The sequence below is a fragment of the Bubalus kerabau genome, chromosome 13, assembly GCF_029407905.1.
Source record: "Bubalus kerabau isolate K-KA32 ecotype Philippines breed swamp buffalo chromosome 13, PCC_UOA_SB_1v2, whole genome shotgun sequence".
NCBI lineage: Eukaryota > Metazoa > Chordata > Mammalia > Artiodactyla > Bovidae > Bubalus > Bubalus kerabau.
This window is the reverse complement of record NC_073636.1, coordinates 30,526,398-30,550,633: the sequence shown is the minus strand read 5'-3', so window position 1 is coordinate 30,550,633 and position 24,236 is coordinate 30,526,398. Positions and strand designations below refer to the sequence as shown.

General features: G+C 41.6%; 1 protein-coding gene and 1 long non-coding RNA gene across 2 annotated transcripts in view; one reads left to right on the top strand and one right to left on the bottom strand.

Moving 5' to 3' along the window:
- ITGA8 (integrin subunit alpha 8) overlaps window positions 1–24,236 on the top strand; it is a 188,952-nt gene that overhangs the window by 58,543 nt on the left and 106,173 nt on the right. The window contains exon 13 of the mRNA XM_055543891.1: window positions 469–660. Within this exon, the coding sequence (XP_055399866.1) occupies window positions 469–660 (192 nt within the window). The remainder of the gene's footprint in view (window positions 1–468; window positions 661–24,236) is intronic.
- The window catches only part of LOC129625476 (uncharacterized), a 107,988-nt gene that overhangs the window by 72,300 nt on the left and 11,452 nt on the right, over window positions 1–24,236 (bottom strand). The window lies entirely within an intron of this gene.

Below are 24,236 nucleotides of genomic sequence, written 5' to 3'. Positions count from 1 at the left end.
TCAGTATTTTTAAGATCCTCTACATAGCATTTGTCACTTTTCAATCTTTCGTTGATTCTGTGTGTGTGTGTGTGTGTTTTCAACCATGCTGCCCAGCAAACGGGATCTTAGTTTCCCAAACAGTGATTGAACCCGTGCCCCGTACATTGGAAGCATGGAGTCTTAACCACTGGAAGGCCAGGGAAGTCCCCCCTGATTATTTCTTTGTTCAAATTGTCTATTCCCTGCGCTAGAGTATAAACTTTTGAAAATCAGTGTCTGGTTCACCATTGAATCCACTGTACCTGACACATAGTAGGCACTTGGTAAATATTTTTTGGATGGATGAAAGGCAACGGATAATTTCCTCTTGCTGTAGTCCTACACATTTTTTCCTGGAAAACTGAAGAAGCCCTTTGGATTGTTGCTGTTTGTACTTAATTCTCTAACATTCTTCTTTAATGAGAAATGATGTGTCTCTGTCTGCAGACATTGCCATTGGTGCGCCCTTTGCAGGCAAGGATCAAAGAGGAAAAGTGCTCATTTACAACGGGAACAAGAATGGCTTAAACACCAAGCCTTCCCAGATTCTGCAAGGAGTGTGGGCCTCCCAGGCTGTCCCTTCTGGATTCGGCTTTACTTTAAGAGGAGATTCAGACATAGACAAGAATGATTACCCTGGTAAGTTTTTCTTCCTTTTCACATGAGAAAGTCTGCTCCCTAGAAAGGACCATTCTCTGGACCATGCAGCGTGTTTAAGCAGCTCTCTTGTGCAGGCTGAGCTTGTGCATGGCACAGGTTCTTTGGGTACCATTCTAGAGCAACTTTCCTGAGAGTCTGAAGACAGACAAAACAAACACTCCTTTTCCTGTCAAGAGATGATGTTAAAAAAGCAAGATGGCTTAAAAAAAAACTGCATTGGACATAAAACTTATCAACTTTGTAGCAAAAATTTTTATTTGAAACCCCGCAGTAATCTGGTCTCCATCGACCAAGACAGCTTACGTCAGAGACCTTTTTAGAGTGATTTATTTTAACCCTATAATTCCCTGTTGAGCTCATAGTTCCTATGAATTCACTTATGAACCTCAACATTTCTGTCCTAAAACTCATGGTTTGGGAGCATAAATATTTTCCACCCATGTTTGGGGGTTGTCCAAAGACAGACCGTTTTAAAGCAAAGCAAAAGGAACTGGTTCTTTATACAGATCGTAAACAATTCTTGATTGCCTAATTCATTGTGAGGATTCATCAGAAATCCATGTAGCACAGTAAGATAATTCATGTTTTATGCATGCTGTCGGAAAGTACGGATTTGTCTTAAAGGATTGTTTCAGTAATCAGGGTTATTAGCAGAGAACATTAGACTTCTTGGTTTTGTGGTTCAGTTTTCCCTTTTGTGTTGGTTATTTTAAGATGGTTTCAACAAATACTTAGAGATCATTAATAGTTCACTGACAGTTTTGACCATTTATTGAGACCTTGTCTCTTTCTATCACTTCTATCCTCATTGAGTATTTTCCATATGTAGAGCTTTTTTCTGGTCTGGGGCAGCATTCTGAGAAACCAGTTGCTGAAATATACATTACTAATTTTAATCTTTCAACTTTCTTCTCCCCTCTGGATTGGGCAGAAAGGATACTACAACAAATTCTTATAAATTTGCCAGAAATGTTTCATGGCACTAGAAACATTGTAGTGGGCTCATAGCAGATGTAGAATTATATTGTATATGAATGTGTTCTAGCTGAGGCAATTTCAAGAGCATCTAGTGAAATTTATTTTCTTAGGTTTTATTATACTAGTCTGATCAATGATGGTTAGGTTTTCTTTGGGGGAGGGGAGTCTCATATATATTTTATTTTAAATAATCCCCAAATTAGATTCCCTATGTGATGTCTTCCCAAACTATGTCATCTCTTGATTACATCTTTTTTCATCCCTTCTTAACAATCAGCAAATGGTCACTTGAGGCCATCACTGGTCAGTAACTTTGTCCACTGAGGCTGATTCACTTTACATTGATTAATGATATTAATGCAGTGTATCCATCTGTCTATGAGTAAATATCCTGTACTCAGACAGGACCATTCATGCTGCTTAGGTGAATTATTAACTTCAAGATAGTCTTGAGGGTTTCAGAGTTCATCGGTGCATCTTGGTTAGTAGACTCGAGTTCTGGCTCCAGTTCTCTCTCAGCTATAGATGGCTTGCTTATGCTTCATGATCTTGTAACATTTTCCTTCATCCTCATCCTCTTGCAAACATCCTCTCACATAATGAATGCCATTCAAAGAGGCCTTTTTGTCTTGACACCAAGTCACCAGGGACCTAATAAGAGGAAAACTGTCTTATGGGCAGGTAACTGGATCCTATTAGCTAGTGCAGCAGATTGGAAATTTGCAGGCATAATTCAGGAATCAGACATGGAACTTTCCTCATTTTTCTATAAGCAAATGCCCTTTAACCCTCAAGCCTCCATTCCTACTATGGTATTGGAAAACCTCAATCTTGCAGTCACGTCTAGATTCAAGACTTAATATCACTTGGGTAAATATGTGTTTGGATTCAAGACTCTCTCTTTCCTCCCTCTGCAGCAACTCTGACAAGAAATGGAACAGCAAAGGTGGGGAGCCTTTTGTCCAGGGATAGAGAAAGGGGTTCCTGGACCAAGGACATAACCTGTAGCTGTTGGTCTCTGGCTGAAGGATGGCTCAGTCTCTCAGTGTTTGACATGTTGCTCAAGCTTCGGTGATTAATCCAGTGGTTTGCGCAGTGGCCACTGCTCAAAAGTTCCATGTGTCCTGGCTCCTCCTTGTCCTATTTTGGCCTCTTCTGGTTCCCCCTCAGCAGGTGCTTCTGTGCCACCACTGGGACTCATAGGTCAGGGTCTTCAGGTTTCAGAAATTGCCTTTAAGCTTATTCTTCCTTTGGCCATTGCTAATTTTCCACCCAAGCATCTGTTACTCCAGCACCTAAGAGGGCTGCAATCTTCTTGGGTTTTGCTTGAGAAGTATTGTAGCAAAAACCCTCTTTTCCCCCAAAAGGTTATTGGGTGGCATGCTTTCTAGACTCTATAGTTTACTTTGCAAACTCTGTGTTCTCATTCTCCGTGATCTTCTTGTGATTTTCCAAACCAGTCAGTCTTTTCGGGAAATTATAAAGAAATGCAGTTCTCTTTCCCTCTGGGGTCTTGCTCCTTCAAATCAAAAGAAATCTATCTTCAGATCATTGTCCCTTCTATGAGCTCCATTTGACAAATTGAATTTCTTCTCCTAGGGTGTATCTTCTCATACCTGCTAAGCAGTGGTTCTCAATCTTGGCTACACATTAGGATCCTCTGGGGAAATTTTAAAAATCCTTATACTCAGGTCACCCTGCAGAGCAGTTAATTCAGAGTCTCCAGGGAGTGGAACTCAGACCACGGTCATGTGTTTAAGTGACCTGGGTCTTTCTAGTGTACAACCAGGCAGGGAACTAATGATCTTAAGCAAGATTCCCCCATTTTAATGAACATCTGGATCACCTGGGCATCTTGTTCAAATGCAGATCCTGATTCAGTAGGTCAGGTGGGCGGGCGAGACTCATTTGCAGCACGTTCCCTGGTGACACCCTCACTGGTGACACCGCTGGCCCTCACACCACATCCCGAGCAGCAGATTCTGAAACAGCGAGACGCCACTTACCTGCTGTGCCTGGTACAAGCGTGCGTGCTCTTGCCTTCATCGTGCCCAACTCTCTGTGACCCCCTGGGCCACGGCTTGCTGGGTTCCTCTATCCATGGGGTTCTGCAGCTGAATGCATGGCACCCGTTCAGATGTTTTGACTTCCTGGGTCTGGAATGCGGTTCAGGGATTTGTGCTTTTACCCAGGACTGTACTTTGAGAAACGCTGCTCAGGAGTGCCTGTTTCCCATGCTCACAACAGAGGGATGTGAATCCTAACCCTAAACCTACTCGCTGAGCTCCAGCATTTTATTTACTCTTCACTAGGCCATCAAACCAACCCGAGGCTCTTTTCTGTGGATTGCCTCTGGGTGGTGATGCCAGGACACACCTATGCAGTCGCCTCATCTGAGGATGTTAAGGAAATCCCACTGAAAGTATTTCTCGCAATGCTCAACATTTCCTGGAAGTTATCTGTGCATTTAAAACAATGCCTTACTACTTTTCATTTAAAATATATTGTCACATTTGTTAGGAACTGACCCGCTTAACCTGCCTTAAGCCATAAAAGGAGCTGTTTATATTAAAGCTACAGAAATAACTCAAGGGAACCTAAGGACAAGGATTCTGCCCAGACGTTGGAAGGGACTGACTGGGATCCAAGCCTGTCAGGACTTTGCTTCTCTGGTCTCTCTCTCTGTGCATCTGTTCTGCTCTCCAGCGTACTGTATTTCTCTGAGCACAAAGTGCTGTTTTGGTGCCAGAATTTGCATGTTGCAGTCGTGCTCACCCAAAGAGACTGTAATTTACCTCAGTCCCAAGTCCTGGGAACGAAATCTCATAGACTTTGAGGCAAACGGCGATGTTTTCCAAAGAAAGTCAGAGTTGACTTGGGGATTGTGCAGGCATCAAAATAGATAACCATTATGACTCCCCTATAAAGTAAAACAGAATACCCCCAAGATATCAGTGTTGTGTCAAGAAATGATGAAAGTACTTTAAAAGAAAAAAATTTATTTTTAAATGAAGGAATAAAAATTATTTTTAAACTGCTCATCAAAATTCTGTATTTGTCCCTCTAGTTCAAGGTCTAAAAGGAAAATAAGTGAGAAATTCTGTCATTTATTTAGGAAATATGTAGTCGTATTTACTATCGGCTAGACACTGCTCCGCAGATTTGGGGGAGGGGTACTGTGCAAGGAAAGACAGAAAGTTAATCATAACTAAGTGATAGCTCAGCTGGTAACGAATCCACCTGCAATGCAGGAGACCCCAGTTTGATTCCTGGGTCAGGAAGATCCGCTGGAGAAGGGATAGGTTACCCACTCCAGTATTCTTGGGCTTCCTTTGTGGCTCAGCTGGTAAAGAATCTGCCTTCAATGTGGGAGACTCGGGTTCAATCCCGGGTTGGGAAGATCCCCTGGAGAAGGAAAAGGCTACCCACTCCAGTATTGTGGCCTGGAGAATTCCATGGAACTGTACAATCCATGGGGTCACAAAAGACTCAGACATGGCTGAGCAACTTTGACTCACTCACTCACTCACATGGCTATTTCATCCCTTAGACTGATTAAAAATCAGATTACTTAGTACCTTGAGATATCAAAAGCATAGACATGTAAAGGTGGTTTCTTTGACATCTGTCTACAAGTTATAGATATTCTGTGTTTGGGCAGGACCAGACAGTCTTTCTTGTCTTCGGGAAAAAAGGAATGCTGGCAAAAATCAGGCATGGGCCATTTATGCTGCTCACATTATTACAATTACAGCCAGTGTTACTCCTGATAACTAAGAGCCCAAACCATGCCAGCCACTGCATAGATAAATATAGTTTATATATTAAGATAAATATAGTTCATATTCCTTGGAATATTATTTCTGAATCTCTCTCTTCTGTATACCTGGGTTCAGTCTCTGGGTTGGGAAGATCCCCTGGAGAAGGGAACAGTTACCCATTCCAGTATTCTGTCTGGAAAATCCCATGGACAGAGGAGCCTGGCAGGCTACAGTCCATGGGGTTGCAAAGAGTCAAACATGACTGAGTGACTTTCACTTTCACTTTCCCGCTTATATGTGTATATACATATGTGTGTGTGTATGTGTGTACACACATATAGCAGGAGAGTACATGGGGTAAAGTTGAATGACACTACTTTTTTGGGGGAAACATCAAACCAAAATCAATACAACTATGTTAAAATTGGCAAAATGGCTGTGAAGGGGAAGGGAAATTGGACTGTCTAGGTTCAGATTCCCAGGTGTCACTGATAAAAGGTGTGATAATGGAAAGTTAATTGATTTCTCTGAGCTTCCATTTCCTGGAAGTGCTCAGTCACTCAGTTGAGTCTGACACTTTGTGTCCCTTTGGACTATAGTAGCCCACCAGGCTCCTCTGTCCCTGGGAGTTCCCAGGCAAGAATACTGGAGTGGGTTGCCATTTCCTTCTCCAGGGGATCTTCCTGACCCAGGGATAGCACCCGCTTCTCCTGCATTGCAGGCAGATTCTTTACCACTGTGCCACCTGGGAAGCCTCCTTATCTGGTATTATGGGGCCAATAATACCGACTTCACTGGGCTGTGTGTGCTCTCACTTTCTAGGTTGGGAGAGGAATTTTACAACATGTTGTAAAATGGCTTAGAGTAGGAATGATGACTCATCTGACTAACATAAACAGAATCAAAGCTACTGCACTTCCAGACATGTTGGACCACATAAGACACTGAAAAACTGCATTCTAGGATTCCAGAGATAGACAGTATAGGTTTAAAACTTGGTTCTGCTATCTTCTAGCTATATAAAAATACGACAGTTCCTTAACCTCTCTGAACTTGAATTTCCTTATCTGTAAACTCAAATAATAGTATGTTGGTATAAGGATGAAATGAGATCATCTATGGCAAATAGGTGGGGAAACAGTGGAAACCGTGGCTGACTTTATTTTTGGGGGCTCCAAAATCACTGCAGATGGTGACTGCAGCCATGAAATTAAAAGACTCACTCCTTGGAAGGAAAGTTATGACCAACCTAGACAGCATATTAAAAAGCAGAGACATTACTTTGTCAACAAAGGTCCATCTAGTCAAGACTATGGTTTTTCCAGTAGTTATGTATGGATGTGAGAGTTGGACTATAAAGAAAGCTAAGCGCCGAAGAATTGAGCTTTTGAACTGTGGTGTTAAGAAGACTCTTGAGAGTCACTTGGACTGCAAGGAGATCCAACCAGTCCATTCTGAAGGAGATCAGTCCTGGGTGTTCATTGGAAGGACTGATGCTGAAGCTGAAACTCCAATACTTTGGCCACCTGATGCAAAGAGCTGATTCATTTGAAAAGACCCTGATGCTGGGAAAGATTGAGGGCAGGAGGAGAAGGGGATGACAGAGGATGAGATGGTTGGATGGCATCACCGACTCAATGGATGTGAGTTTGGGTAAACTCTGGCAGTTGGTGATGGACAGGGAGGGCTGGCATGTTGCAGTCCATGGGGTCTCAAAGAGTCGGACATGAATGAGGACTGAACTGAACTGATGTAATATTAAATGAAGTTTAAATTACTATGAGATTATATAGAGCACAGTTTAATAAACAGTAGCATTCAATCATGTCTTTAAAACAATACAATATTTTGGATATATTCTTTTTCTTTTTTATTAATTAGCTTTTACAGGAGTATGCTGCTGCTAAGTCGCTTCAGTTGTGTCCGACTCTGTGTGACCCCATAGACAGCAGCCCACCAGGCTCCCCCATCCCTGGGATTCTCCAGGCAAGAACACTGGAGTGGGTTGCCATTTCCTTCTCCAGTGCATGAAAGTGAAAAGTGAAAGTGAAGTCGCTCAGTCATGTCCAATTCTTAGCAACCTCATGGACTGCAGCCTACCAGGCTCCTCCGTCCATGGGATTTTCCAGGCAAGAGTACTGGAGTGGGGTGCCATTGCCTTCTCCGTTACAGGAGTATAGTTGCTTTACAATGTTGTATTAGTTTCTGCTGTACAGCAAAGTGAATCAGTCATACGTGTACATACATCCCCTCTTTTTTTGGGTTTCCTTCCCATTTAGGTCACCACAGAGCACTGAGTAGGGTTCCCTGTGCCATACAGCTTCTCGTTAGTAATCTGTTTTATATGTGTTAATAGTATCAGTAGTGGATAAATGTCAGTCCCAATCTCCTAATTCATCCCACTCCCCTGGAGGTAGTCTTTTTCTTACACACATTAGCTGGTATTATTTTCTTCTGCTTATTCAATGTCCATGGTCCCCAATCTTAATTTGCACTACTTCATTTGCTTCCCCTGCCCCTGACAAACAGGAATATGAGAACAAGAACATAGTTATTGGGACTCTGCCAAGTTGAGAACCATATATCAAATTCCTGTTACCCCAGTGTTCTGTGGCAGACTGGATGGGAGGGGAGTCTGTGGGAGAATGGATACATATATATGTATGGCCGAGTCACTCTGCTGTCCACCTGAACTATTATAACATTGTTAACTGGCCGTCTGCATGCCGGCTAAGTTTCTGCTGTTGTGTCTAACTCTGTGCGACCCTGTGGACTGTAGCCTGCCAAGCTCCTCTGTCCATGGAATTCTCCAGACAAAAATACTGGAGTGGGTTGCCATGCCCTCCTCCAAGGGATCTTCCCAGCACAGGGATTGAACCCACCTCTCTTATATACCCAGCATTGGCAATATCAATTGGGGTTGAACGGGGGTGATGATAACGGCAACCAAAAGGAAGGAACTGAGGGAATTGTGTAAAGAAAATGGGCAAGACTCAGTAAAGACTGGCTCTGATGGAACATAGAGGCGGTGAGGGTGAATAAGCAGTGACGTTAAAGATGACTCTGGGGACTTCCCTGCTGGTCCAGTGGCTAAGAATGTGCTCCCAAAGCAAGCGTCCTGGTTTCAATCCCTGGTTGGGGAGCTAGATCCCACATGCAGCAGCTGAGTTCACGTGCTGCAACTAAAGATCCCACATGACACAAGAGTGTATAAAAAATATTAAAAAAAATTATTTAAAAAAAAATATATTTATAAAAAGATGACTCTGGAATTTTGATCCAGTGTACCTGAGAAAAGTAGAGTGTAAAAATAGATCAGCCTGGGGAGATTCAGCTATAGAGACAAAGAAGTTCTACTCTAGAAATATTTGGAATAATCTTCCTAACATCTTGCTTAACCACACAGTATTTTTTTTTAGACGTCTTCCAATAAATATTGTTATCACATACATACATAAATAGTCATCCTAAGTACTTTCATTTCTGGCACCCGAATTCTTTTTTTGGAAAAAGAAAATGCAAATATGTTCAGGTATCTATGTTGGTGCTTTTTAAAACTCGAGTTGACCAGAGGAGTATATTGTATACATTATTTGAGTGATAGCATTTCAGAGAAGAAATAGCTGTGGTAGTGAAGAATCTCTAAAATTCAGTGATCTGGTCTAATCCCATTAAACTTGATTGTATAACAAGGCCATCTGGTAGATGCATAGTGCAGACTTTGTAGGGTGGAGAAGGTTTTGTTGAGAAATAGAAATCTTACCGGCAATAAAAACTGAAGGTAAATGTGGGCTGAGTGCCAAGACGATCGTTCTTGCTCTGGCCCCTAATACGCGAGATTATATCATGGAGCCATCTCAGACAGTTATACTAAATGACATTAAATGACCTATCATATTTCATATTTTAACGAATGCTGTGTGTGTGTGTGTGTGTGTGTGTGTGAATGTGAGCAAACACCCAGGCAAACTTACATGCAAGAAGAAATGAAAGGGTGACTTTAACCAAAGGGAATAATGAATTTTAATCAAACCCTGAGCTCCTTGAAATTGATTTGTAGTTTGAACTCAATTCAGTCTTACAAAGTTTATTTTTACTTCTCAAAGTGCTACTCAAGGTTTTATGAAAAGCAAAACATTGTGTTCTTCTTGAGCAAGATTTTCATAATTTCATTATAAATATATTAGACATTAGAATATTATGTTTCTTATAAAATATCTTATGAATTTAGATTAAATTGAATTAAATCAAGTGAAAGTTCTTGGATTTCAATCCAGCAGTGTCATAAAGTAGACGTTAAAATAAATAGACAGATGAAAGACTTGAGTTCTAGTACAAAGACTTTAGTAACTCAGTGCCTCTGGGTCTTACTCTCCACACCTGAAAGTGATGTGGAACTGTGGAATGCTTATCCAAGGGTCTTTTTAAACTCTAAAATCTGATTCTGTAATCCAAGGGCTAGACTTACTGACTTCCAGATTTCTCTGTAATGTTGAGTAGATTATTAAGGACCCATCTTAGAAAAAAAATCATTTAATAAAATCATACAAGATTTTTCCTTAACTTTTTCTTGAAAATAATTTTTGACTGGCAGACAAGTTGAAAAAATAGTACAGAGAGTCCTTCACCCAGCCTCCCTTAATATTAGCACCTTGTGTAACTATCAAGATGTGATCATCTAGAGCCAGACATCGAGAAGCCTGGTGGGTTACGGTCCACAGGGTCACAAAGAATTGGACACAACTGAAGTGACTTAGCATACATATAACTATAGTTGACACTTTTCAATTTTGACACTTTTGAATTTAGACATTTTGAAGAATGTCCTTGAATTTAAGTTTGCTTGATGTTTGCTCATGATTAGATTGAGGTTCTGTATTTTTAGCAAATGTGCATACGCATGGGTGTGTGTGTGTGTGTCTGTGTGCGTGTGTGTGTGTGTGCATGCTCAGTCATGTCCGACTCTTTGCAACCCCATGGACTGTAGCCTGCCATGTACCTCTGTCCATGGAATTTTCTGTAAGAATATTGGAGTGGGCTGCCATTTCCTCCTCCAGGGGATCTTCCTGACCTATATTGAACCCACATCTCTTACATTTCCTGCATTGGCAGGTGGATCTTCACCACTGAACCACCTGGGAAGCCCATTTTGGGGAAGAATACCACAAAAATGTGATGGCCTTCCCAGTGCATCCCAGCAGAAGGCATACGATGTCTGTTGCCCTTTTGCACTCTGATCACTTGTTTGCAGTGATGCCTATCAACCAGGTTTCCCACTGTAAAGTTACTATTTTTCCCTTTGCATAATAATTACTTTTGGAGAAATACCATGAGACTATGCAAATATCCTATTTTTCATCATACATTTGCCCACTAATCTTAGCATTCATTGTTGATGCTCGCCTACAACCATTACTATTATTGCATTGTGATTTTCTGTTTCCATCATACCTTCTACACTTACTAATTGGAATTCTAATATAATAAAAAGACATCTATCTTTTATTTATTTATTCAATTTTAAAAAATATCTGTGTTAACTTGTATATATTTTATTCCATTACTGTATTTATTTTTGTTGCTTGAATTGTCCTATATTTGGCCATTAGTAATTCCAACCAGTTGGTTCCTGTGTTCTTCACCATTTCCCATTCTTTTATGAGCATCTTCCTTACTTTCTGACAACATAAGATACTGTAAGCTCATTTTTCATTTTCCCTGGAATCAACCATTCCTCGAAGAGCTCTATGCTATGCTAAGTCACTTCAGTCATGTCCGACTCTGTGCGACCCCATAGACGGCAGCCCACCAGGCTCCCTCATCCCTGGGATTCTCCAGGCAAGAACACTGGAGTGGGCTGCCATTTCCTTCTCCAATGCATGAAAGTGAAAAGTGAAAGTGAAGTCGCTCAGTCGTGTCTGACTCTTAGCGACCCCATGGATTGCAGCCTAACAGGCTCCTGCGTCCATGGGATTTTCCAAGCAAGAGTACTGGAGTGGGGTGCCATTGCCTTCTCTGTCAAAGAGCTCTAGTTCTTTTATTGAAGAATGGTATCTAGAAACCAAGGTCTGGATACTAGGTGTTCTTATGGCTTAGGGAGTCAAGATAAGACTTGTAATGCACTGAATTCTATAGATTGCCGTATTCCCATACATTATACTAAATTTCAAACCATGAATATTAACTTGAAATCAACAACTTACATTTTTATTTTTCAACCTGTATCTTGTAAGTTAGCATTTTTGCATTTGTCAACAACAGGTATTTTGGCAATGTTAATCTTATTCAGCTACTGTTGAAAACAGCTACTAGTTTTCTTCATTTTAAATGTGATAATAGAATATTTTCTGATTATATGGTGGCTCAGAGGTAAAGAATCCATCTGCTAATACAGAGACGCAAAAGCCACAGCTTTTTTTATATTGCTTTTTAGTATGTTCCGTAATTCCTCTGATAGCCAGGCATGATGTACTGGGTAAAAGGAACTGCCGTAAATAGACCTATACTAATATGGCAGTAGGTTTTGGCTGGGAGTTGGGGCAGGTGGATGTTTTATGGTGTGTGATTAGATCTCGGTCTTTTTTCCTGTATCATTTTTTACTAAAGTTTTTCAAAATAATTTGTAGATGTTATAATACTTTATTTTTTTTTATTGGGGTATAATTGTTTTAAAATGCTGTGCTAGATTCTGCTGCACAGTGAAGTGAATCAGCTGTATGTATATATACATAATCTCATCCCTCTTCCCAACATCTGCTGAATCACCGAAAAAGCTAGAGAGTTCCAGAAAAACATCTATTTCTGCTTTAATGACTATGCCAAAGCCTTTGACTGTGTGGATCACAATAAACTATGGAAAATTCTGAAAAAGATGGGCATACCAGACCACCTGACCGGCCTCTTGAGAAACCTGTATGCAGGTCAGGAAGCAACAGTTAGAACTGGACATGGAACAACAGACTGGTTCCAAATAGGAAAAGGAGTACGTCAAGGCTGTATATTGTCACCCTGCTTATTTAACTTATATGCAGAATACATCATGAGAAATGCTGGGCTGGATGAAGCACAAGCTGGAATCAAGTTTGCTGGGAGAAATATCAATAACCTCGGATATGCAGATGACACCACACCACCACCCTTATGGCAGAAAATGAAGAAGAACTAAAGAGCCTCTTGAAGAAAGTGAAAGAGGAGAGTGAAAAAGTTGGCTTAAAGCACAACATTCAGAAAACAAAGATCATTATATCCGGTCCCATCACTTCATGGGAAATAGATGGGGAAACAGTGGAAATAGTGGCTGACTTTATTTTTGGGGGGCTCCAAAATCACTGCAGATGGTGACTGCAGCCATGAAATTAAAAGATGCTTACTCCTTAGAAGGAAAATTATGACCAACCTAGACAGCATATTAAAAAGCAGAGACATTACTTTGTCAAAAAAGGTCCATCTAGTCAAGACTATGGTTTTTCCAATAGTCACGTATGGATATGAGAGTTGGACTATAAGGAAAGCTGAGCACAGAAGAATTGATGCTTTTGAACTGTGGTGTTGGAGAAGACTCTTGAGAGTCCCTAGGACTGCAAGGAGATCCAACCAGTCCATCCTAAAGGAGATCAGTCCTGGGTATTCCTGGGTATTCACTGGAAGAACTGATGTTGAAGCTGGAACTCCAGTACTTTGGCCACCTGATGTGAAGAGCTGACTCATTTGAAAAGACCCTGATGCTGGGCAGGAGGAGAAGGGAATGACAGAAGATGAGATGGTTGGATGGCATCATCTACTCGATGGACGTGGGTTTGAGTGAACTCCGGGAGTTGGTGATGGACAGGGAGGCCTGGTGTGCTGTGGTTCATGGGGTCGCAAAGAGTCGGACACGACTGAGCGACTGAACTGAACAGCCCTCTTGGACCTCCCTCCCACTGACCCCTTATCCAGCCCCTCTAGGTCAGCACAGAGTGCTGAGCTGAGCTCCCTGCACTATACATCAGATTCCCATGAGCTGTCTGAGCTCTCAGTCTTTTAGTGAGCCTATTCTTCTGGACTATGAGCTCCACACCTGCTTCTGAGTTGAGACAGGATGGCTAGGGTGGGCTGAAGTTGGGTATTTTCCTTCCTCCAGGTTAGACTCTTAATAATACCCCAGTTATCTCTGGTTGACTAGCTTCTCCTGGCAGACCTTTTTAGGGAGAATAGAGTGCTCCGGTATATTTCTGATTGGTTTCTTCCCTCCTCCCCTCTGTTTTCTGATGTTCACTGTGGAGATGCAGGAGAAAAAAACTCACAAACGTGGCCCTGCCGAAATCCACTAGTGACTAGACCTCTGGAGGGTTTAATTCTCAGTGTTGTCCATACTGAGCTGCCTGCACTTCACCAATACAGTCTGGGTTTCCCTGCCCCCTGCTCTGGTTCCCATGGAGGCTGCTGCTCTGAGAAGTTGTGTTTCTCTGCATTTGCCTGAGAGTCTCTCCAACGTGGAGGCAGCACTGGCCCTGTGACCTCACTGCTCTTATGGGTCTAAGAAGAGCTGTTGATTTTTCAGTTCGTTCAGCATTTTACTTGCTCAGATGGAGCGGTGACTTCCAAGCTTTTTACATGCTAGACCAGAAACCAGAAGTCGGACAGTTTAAATCCCAACTGACTACTTTCCAAGCATTCAATTGTAGGAGCTGGCTTCTTTCTGAAACCCAAGGCACCATTAATAAGGCAGGATATCATGTATCCTTGATCTTTGTTGTGTTAATAAAAACTCTGTGGCCAGCCATGGCTCCTTTTTTTTCTAGAGGGGTGGGGTGAGTGGGAGTAAGTTCTCCTGTAGTTAGAGTCTCTCCTTATTTCTGACCTCCCAGTGTCTGTTCTGGAGAAGGCAATGGCAACCCATTCCAGTACTCTTGCCTAGAAAATCCCATGGATGGAGGAGCCTGGTAGGCTGCAGTCCATGGGGTTGCAAAGAGTCGGGCACGACTGAGTGACTTCACTTTCACTTTTCACTTTCATGCATCGGAGAAGGAAATGGCAACCCACTCCAGTGTTCTTGCCTGGAGAATCCCAGGGACAGAGGAGCCTAGTGGGCTGCCGTCTATGGGGTCGCACAGAGTCAGAAACGACTGAAGCGACTTAGCAGCAGCAGTGTCTGTTCTTCATATAAGTCATTTTTAAATTTATGAATATACGATTTAAAAACTGTAGTTCAGTGTCATTCCCTGAAGCATCCCATCTATCTTTGCACACCCTGGACATCTTCCCGGGAGTTCACTTCCCACTTAGGAACCCAGTTCAAATATCACTTCCTTGGAAACCCTCTCCTGACTCTTGTCCTTCCTCTAAAAACACTTCTCTCAGATTGAAATGACACATTTTTTGTGGTCTTTTGATAAATGCCTCTTTTGCCCCTTGAGACTGGACACTTTATTAGTTGAGGGCAAGCCCTGGATTTAATTTTTCTCATTATGGAAGCCTAGTACTTCAAGCAGTGGCTGGCACTGGAGGCAGCTAGTAAATGTTTGTTGAATGAATGAATGAATAAACCCGTTTCCTCATAGCCAGATACATTCACATATAAACTCTTCCCTCATCTCTTTACCTGGCAACTATCTTACAACTCTAAGTCCAGTGAGCTATCTTATTCTTGTGTAAAATAATAGACGTGGACAGAAAGACAATTACCATATGATATCACTTATATGTGGAATCTAAAATATGACACAAATGAAGCTGTGTATGAAACAGAAACAGACTCACAGAGGTAGAGAACGGAGTTGCGGCTGCCAAGGGGGAGGGATGGGGAAGGATGGACTGGGAGTTTGGGATTAGCAGATGCGAACTATTATATATAGGATGGATAAACAACAAGCGGTTTAGTGTACAACAGATGGAACTACATTCAGTATCCTGTGAGTAAACCATAATAGAAAGAATACGAAAGGTGGCTCAGTGATAAAGAATCTACCTGCCAATGCAGGAGACATGGGTTCAGTCCCTTAGTTGGGAAGATCCCCTGGAGAAGGAAATGGCAACCTACTCCAGTATTCTTGCCTGGGAAATCCCATGAACAGAGGAGCCTGGCGGGCTACAATCCATGGGGTTGCAAAGGAGTCTGACATGACCTGACAACCAAACAAGAGAAATTAATGCAACATTGTTAATCAGCTATACTTCAATAAAATTAAAAAAAATAGACATGGAAGTCAAGATGGTGATGATCCTTTAAATAAACTTGGGCTTCTTCTCCTAGGATTATGGGAGGTGCCACTCAAGATGGTGCACTTATTCTTGGCAAGCAGAACCCTTGACCTTAATTCTATAAGCCCTGGGCATTTCAATGCCAGATTTCTAGACCAAGAGAACCAGTATCCAGCTTGATAGAAATAGCACCAATAGCATATGGGGGTCAGGGGGCCCATATTCTCATTTCTTCACCCATCATTTTCAGCTCTGTAACCCTGCATGTAACACTTATATCTCTGAACTTAGCTTCTCTAGCCTTAAAAGGAGGGTCATCAGAGCAATGCCCTATGGCTCAAGATTGTTGTGAAGACAACTTGCAAACCATAAAGAACTCTAAACAGTCAATATATGTTATTTCTTAACCTCACCCCCTAAAGAGAGGTGAGAGGGACCCGAAAGAAGCTCTAATGCTTTGCACCAGGCCTAGCCCTATGCTTTAAGGCAATGACTCAGGAAAAATTCCTAGAGCTTCCTTCCTATAAGAGGAGGGCGAGTGATTTCCAAGATAACTAAGACAGCAGCAAAATCCTCTTTAGTATTTCCAATCTGCAAGCCCTGTTCATGTGACACTCTTTCTGTATATGGCCATCATCTTTTATTTTTTGCTCACATTTTTCTGGGGTGACATTAGTAATAGCCACTTTCCTAAAAATTACCAACCCTAATAGAGTTTCATGAGAGCTTGAGTGTACAGCAGAATGCGTGGGGTCTGGCCAGCATTCTGGCTAAACTGTGATTAGGTGAAGCTCATTGGAGGGGAGTACTCTTGCCTGGAAAATCCCATGGATGGAGGAACCTGGTAGGCTGCAGTCCATGGGGTCGCTAAGAGTTGGACACGACTGAGCGACTTCACTTTCACTTTTCACTTTCATGCATGGAGAAGGAAATGGCAACCCACTCCAGTGTTCTTGCCTGGAGAATCCCAGGGACGGAGGAGCCTGATGGGCTGCTGTCTATGGGGTCGCACAGAGTCAGACACGACTGAAGCAACTTAGCAGCAGCAGCAGCAGCCCCTCTCACCTCCAGCTTTCTCTTCTTTCTATCCTTAACAGCTCCTCTACGTCAGCTGCAGAAGCTGACAATGTTTCCTCTTCTCAGATGGGCAGTGGAGAAGGATCTAACATCCTTGTTCCCATCCAAATATAAATGGTGGGTGTGGGGGTGGGGGAGTAGGTTACACCCAGGGGACTTGGATCCAGTGAGTGCTGGCTCGCATCTTTAACAAGCCCCCATGGAGAGCTGACTGATAGACTATCAGTGCTTGAAGGGCAGAAAATGTGTCAGTTTGCTCACTGCTGAATCCTCCGCAGCTGGGACAGGACTTGGCTCATGCTGGGAGTTCAATCACAAGTTGCTGAATGAGGGTGTTCAGTAGAGGGAACCTCTACACATATCTTTTCTTCCTCTCCTCCCTCTCTGGCAACTCTATACATTTGTGTCTTAGTGTATCAGTTTTCTTGGGCTGCCATAACAAAGTACCATACCCGGGATGGCTCAAACAACAAAAATGTATTTCCTTGCATTTCTGGAGGCTACCAGTCCAAGTTTGAGATGTGGGCAGGGTTGGTTTCTCCTGAGGCCTCTTTCTTTGGTCTGTAGACAGCATTTTGTTTTTGTGTCTGCATGTTGTCATTTCTCTGTGTGTCCAAATTTCCTCTTCTTACAGGACAGCAGCCAGATGAAATGAGGGTCCACTCTAATGACCTCACTGTAACTTACCTCTTTAAAGACAGTTTCTCCACATAGTCACATTCTAAGGTACCAGAGATTAAGACTTCAACGTCCAACTTTGAGGGGTGGGGAGATGCAATTCAGTTCATAACACTTAGCAGACTTTTAAAGTCCCACACAGTTTTTAATCATAGGATTTTCTCTGTCAGGATGGATGTGAGAATAGTGTTTTAATGGGACAGTGAAACCAGCAGGACCTCCTGGGGCTCCTGGACATGAAAGTGTTTCTTTGTCCCCCTGTTTCTCGTTTGTAGGGAATAGACTTCACCCTCCACGACCTATCCTGAGTTCCAAAGGGCAGGTTCAAATAGTTGTTGATCAGGGAAGGGTGGGGATCCAGAGACAAGGGAGGAGTAGCCAAGAAACAATAGTGCAGCCTTGGGGCAGGGTCCTCATTCCACCTCAAGGGATATACACAGCAATATCTTTGAGGTCTTCAACAGAATTAAAACCCCCAACATTTAGAAAGTGTTAATTCATGAAGCATTCTTAATTTTAGAGAAGGTCACAGTTTGATAATCTCTAGAACAAGAGAAGCTCCTCAGGAGACCACCTGAGGCCAGATTAAAGGGATGCAGGTCCTGCACACACCTGCATCCTTATCAGCAACCCCACCCTTGAACCATCCCACCCCCCTGCCCCTCCCCCCCCCGCCCTGGTTGGGACACAGTTTTGAATGGCATGAGTCCCTATGTTCCCCTTTGCCTGGCAGAGCAATAAAAGTATTCTTTTCTACTTCACCCAAAACTCTGTCTCCAAGATTCAAATCAGCACTGGTGTTCAGAGGCTGAGTTTTCAACATCAATACCAGACTCTTTTGGAGACTGTGAAATCATTCCCAATAGGCAGCCACTTATAAATGAGAATGGTCCTAAAGAAATAAACTTTTCTCCAAAACGGTTTTAGCGACTGACTGGACAGTACACATATTATAAGTGTGACCACAACAAGGATAAAGTGAAATGCCTTTGATCCAGTGACATGGACCACAACTAGCAAAGCATCCATCAGCGGTGGGGAAAGGGCAGTGCCTACAGCCACAGGATGCTAATAACATGTAGAAAGCGATTTTCATAAGGCAGACTCCATTTGATAGTGCACTTTTATTTTTGTGGGATTTTTTTTAAAAGAAAATAAACCCTCAGTACATTAGAATGTTGCAACCTAATACCACAGCCCAGCTCATAAATGTTTTCCTTCAGAGTTCATTTGGAAGCATTTCAGACAGATTGTTAGGATTATTACTTTCTGGGATAAAATTATGCTCTTTTTTTTTTTTTTTAAACATTTCTTCCTCTACTCGTAACCCTCCTCTCAGTAATACTTCGCATGTTGCAATAAAAAAGCAAGAAAAAAAATCTGTCTATTTTTAGATGAACACATTTGCCAAACTCAAGGAGACTTATCTAAATGCCTGCTTCCCACAGACATGGGCTGTTTTTCCAGTGCCAAACTCATAAGCCAATTTTTAACCCACTTAAGAGTCAACATGGCCATGTTTCCACCCATCATTTTACACATTAAGCCCATCATTTTACACATTATCTTTAATCCCTTCATTTCTCTTAAAATCATCCTGGTATGAAAGTGAGCAGATCCTGGGTGGGTCCAGGTAGACATCTATACTTGACAACCCTCATTCATCTTTAAAATGCTGCGGGAAGGGGCTTAACAGAGATGGAGCCAAGATGGTGATGAGGAGTGTGTGGAGGAGATGCTGTGGGCTGTGAGCATCGGCAATGCCAAGACAGGAGCCAGAAGTCTATGGATGAGGAGCTCAGGGAGCTGAGTCTTAGAGGTGGGCCAGTGAGATGTCCAAGTCTGGTTGAACCAGGGAGAAAGCCAAACCCTGTTCCATAAAGGAAGCGAGATGAGACACAAACCGTGCAGAAGCCCAGCTGACTCAAGAGACAAAAGACAGTCCTGGATTGTATATCAGAGCCGAGAAAGTGGTCATGTGACCCCCAACAAATTCTACTGAGCTCTTGGCTGTCTTGTCTGGAGAACCTTGAAGACTTCTCCAGACTTTTAGCAATCAAGAGCAACTTGTCCAAAGTTGATAGGAAGCCAGTGGCAAAGTGAACTGGAATTTACAATTCCTACATTTTTACCCTCTATTCAGAAATTTTTCACTTGAACAACACTGCATTTAAAAGAGGACTTTAAAGACATTATAGAGATTTAACAAGAGACAATTTACAAATCAAAATCAGCCTATAGGTACAAAAACCTGTACACAAATGTTTATAGTGACTTTCCAAAAATTGGAAACAATGCAAGTTTTCCTTAGCCAGGGATGGATAAACAAACCATGAGCGAGTGAAATACAGCTCAGCAATAAAAATGAATGAATTACTGACACATGCAAGATTGTGGATGAATCTCAAATGAACTAAGCTCAGTGAAAGAAGCCAATTCCAAAAGGCTAACCACTGGTACAGCCACTATGGAAAACTCAAAAAGCTAAAAATAGAGTTACCATATGATCCCCCAGTCCCACTCCTGGGCATCTACCCAGACAAAACTATAATTCAAAAAGATACATTCTCCCCTGTGTTCATTGCAGCACTTTTTACAGTAGCCAAGACATGAAAGCAACCTAAATGTCCACCGACATATGAATGGGTAATGAAAATGTGGTACTTGTGTGTGTGTGTGTGTGTGTGTGTGTATACGCATACACACTGGAATATTATTCAGCCATAAAAAGAATGAAATAATGCTATTTGCAGCAACATGGATGGACCTAGAGATTATGATACTTAGTGAAGTCAGAAAGACAAATATCATATGATATCACTTATATGTAGAATCTCAAATATGACACAAATGGACTTATCTATAAAACAGATATAGACTCACAGACACACAGACAGACTTCTAGTTGTCAAGGTCAGGGGGAAGGTTGGGGAGGGATGAATTGGGAGTTTTGGATTAACAAATGTAAACTATTTATAGATAATGAATAAATAACAAGGTCCTACTGTATAGCACAGGAATTATATTCAATAACCTGTAATAAACCATAGTGAAAAAGAATATGAAGAAGAGTGTGTGTGTGTGTATATATATACATACATATAAGAATCACTGTGCTGTACAGTAGAAATTAATACAACATTGTAAGTTATACTTCCATAAAATAAATTTTTAAAAATTAAAATAAAAGGCCAGATAAGGTGAAAAAAAGGCTACTTGCTGTATACCTCCATCTATGCAACATTCTGGAAAACAGAATAGAGGATCAAGAGGCTAAGAAGGGAGTCAGGGCAGGCTTGACAGCAACGTGCAGGAGAACATTTGGGGATGATAGAGTTGTTCTATATCTTGGTTGTGTTGGTAGTTCATGACCAGATGAATTTATCAAAGCTCTAAGAGTAGTATATTTATTTTTTTTTTAATTTTATGGAGTATAGTTGATTTACAATGTATTAGTTTCAGGTGTCCAGCAAAATGATTCAGTTATACATATATAGATATATATATCTGCCCTTTTTTGAGAATCTTTTCTCATGCCTCCCTCTCATAGGGGAGACCCGGGTTCGATCCCTGGGTCAGAAAGATTCCCTGAAGAAGGGAATGGCTACCCACTCTAGTATTCTTGCCTGGAGAATTCCATGGACAGAGGAGCCTAGTGGGCCACAGTTCATGGGTCGCAACGAGTCAGACACACACACGGGCCATTGCAGAGTATTGAGTAGAGTTCCCTGTGCTATATAGTAGTTTCTTAGTAATTATCTATACAAAGTTGTGTGTATATGTCAATCCCAACCTCCCAATTTATGCCCACTCCTCGCTTACCCTGGTAACAAAAAACAAGTTTGCTTTCTACATGTTAACTCTTATTTCTGTTTTGTAGATGTTTCATTTGTAGCACCCCCCCCCTTTTTTTAAGATTCCACATATTAGAATACTTTTCAAGGCTGACATTTACTTTATGTAAAAACATCTGAATTTTAAGGTTTTTTTTAAGAGAGAAAAGTAGCCTGTAAATATGTTCCTGGGAAGCACTGGGATGAAAATAGGTAACAGCCAGACTGCCTCTTTAAAACTTGGCCTGGCCACTTACTTTATTTAGCTTTTCTGAACCTTATTTTCTCTATTTTAAAATGAGGATAATTATGGTATCTACCTCACAGGATTGTCGTAAGAAAGAAATGCATATAATTAAAATGTTTAGAAAGTTAGCTTTTATTTGATATGTCTCTGCTTCTGGGTCAAACATTTGCATTGTTATAGATAGATAGTATTAATCGCTTAGTTGTGTCTGATTCTTTGTGACCCCATGGACTGTAGCCTACCAGGCTCCAGTGTCCATGGGATTATCCAGGCAAGAATACTGGAGTGGGTAGCCATTGCCTTCTCCAGGGGATCTTCCTGACCCAGGGATTGAACGTGGGTCTCTTGCATTGCAGGCAGATTCTTTGCCATCTGAGCCACAACTGACATAGCACCTTCTAAGAAAATTGTGCCAATTTCTATTCCCTTCAACAGAGGATACATGTGTTTCTGATCCTCTTCTAGTGTGCCTAATACTAAACTTTTCAAATTTCAGAAGTCAAAATGATACCTCATTGTTTCTTCCATTTGTAATTCTTTGATAATGAATGAGGTTGAACATCTTTTCCTGTGTTTATTGGTCACAGCTATTTATTTTTATGTGAATTGCCTATTTATTACCTTTTATTGAAATTAAAAGATGCTTACTCCTTGGAAGGAAAGTTAGGACCAACCAAGATAGCATATTAAAAAGCAGAGACATTACTTTGCCAACAAAGGTCCATCTAGTCAAGGCTATGGTTTTTCCAGTGGTCATGTACGGATGTGAGAGTTGGACTGTGAAGAAAGCCGAGTGCCGAAGAATTAATGCTTTTGAACTGTGGTGCTGGAGAAGACTCTTGGGAGTCCCTTGGACTGCAAGGAGATCCAACCAGTCCATCCTAAAGGAGACCAGTCCTGGGTGTTCATTGGAAGGACTGATGCTGAGGCTAAAACTCCAATACTTTGGGCACCTCATGTGAAGAGTTGACTCATTGGAAAAGATCCTGATGCTGGGAGGGATTGGGGGCAGGAGGAGAAGGGGACAACAGAGAATGAGCTGGCTGGATGGCATCACTGACTCGATGGATGTGAGTCTCAGTGAACTCCGGGAGTTGGTGATGGACAGGGAGGCCTGGCGTGCTGCGATTCATGGGGTCGCAAAGAGTTGGACACGACTGAACTGAACTGACTGATTGGACTATTTATAGTTTTATTGGCTTCCCTGGTGGCTCAGATGGTAAAGAATCTGCCTGCCATGCAGGAGACCCAGGTTCAATCTCTGGGTTGGGAAGATCCCCTAGAGAAAGGAATGGCAACCCACTTCAGTATTCTTGCCTGGAGAATTCCATGGACAGAGGCGCCTTGTAGGCTGTAGTCTGTGGGGTTGCAAAGAGTAGGACATGACTGAGCTACTAACACATACACTCATCGTTTTATTATTAATGTGTATGAGCCTGTCATAAAATAGGGTTATTAATAATAATTAACATTTATATTTTCATAGGTGCCGACATTCTTGAGAGCATTGACAAATATTCCCATCTGATCAAGGGGCTGCATTGTAAACATCTACCACTATTTCTTTCACTTATCTTTAGAACTTAAATTTTTTAAAGTTTCAATTTTAAAATTCCTTGGTGATTTCTACATTTGGGGAGGGTTGTGTTTAGGCATGGGGCCTTCCCTCTGGAAGGAAGCTTTTCATACAACTCCTAGTTTTTCGTTCCCACGTTTCTCATTCATTTGAAAGCTCTTTATGGCAGTTCTCACTGTCCAGAATTATTCTGAAATAATAAATGTCTTTTAACTCCAAGATTTTAAAGGATGTGTTTGGTGGCATTTTGAGCAAGAGATTTCAGAATGTGTATATTTCTTAGGAAGATGGGAGAGTCAGAAGTAGGAAGAAAGAAAGCAGAGAAGGTGGCTGGCAACTGATGATGCTCTGGGGACCGGGGGGTCGTCCCTCTATGAAACGCCTCTGGAGATTTCCTCATCTAATCCTGTCCACACTCTTCCTGTTATCTTCCCCTTCCTTCTGTCCCCCATCTCAGAAGTTTCCATTCTCTCTTTCTGCCCCCCTGCCCACCTGGGCCCAGACTTCAAATCCACACTCAAAACAACACTGATGTTTTCCTATTGAACTTCTTCTAATTCTAAAATTTCCTTCGGAGATTAATGAAATCAGACCCTATAGTCCCAGCACCACTTTAAAGACTTGGCTCTTTACTGCTTTCTTGTTTAAAAACAACAATTTTGGAGAAATAAAATACAAAATAGAGGTGTAATATGTCTCCTATGACCTCGCATTTTTTAGGGTTATTTTTTCTTGCCAACTGATCCTGCATTCATACTAATGTCTCCTTTTTTTATCCTTAAAAGTACTTGGTTCCATCAAAAACCAAAAGGAAAATAAACTATGTTTCTCCAGCAGTGTGAAGTGATAAAAAGGACTCTAGCATTTTTAGAACCGTTTTTGATTAAGGGGAAAGAACCAATTTTAGTTGCCAGGTGTTTCTTCAAGGGGGAATAAAAGGCTAAATGTCTTTGCATAAAGAAAGGCAAAGTTTTTTGTTTGTTTTCAGAATATGCTTTTTAGAAGTTTCGATAAGAAAGGAAAATAGATAAACACTAGATAAAGGTATAAGATCTGTTGTCTCAAAGTGAGAGGAAAAAGTCTGCTGAGTTATGACTCAGTTATTAATTGCATAATCAGTTACTGAATTATGGAAATACTAGCACCAAAATTTGTCATCAGGTTATCACTGAAATTCCTTGGGATTAACATATACACACCACTATATATGGATGTCACTATAGAGG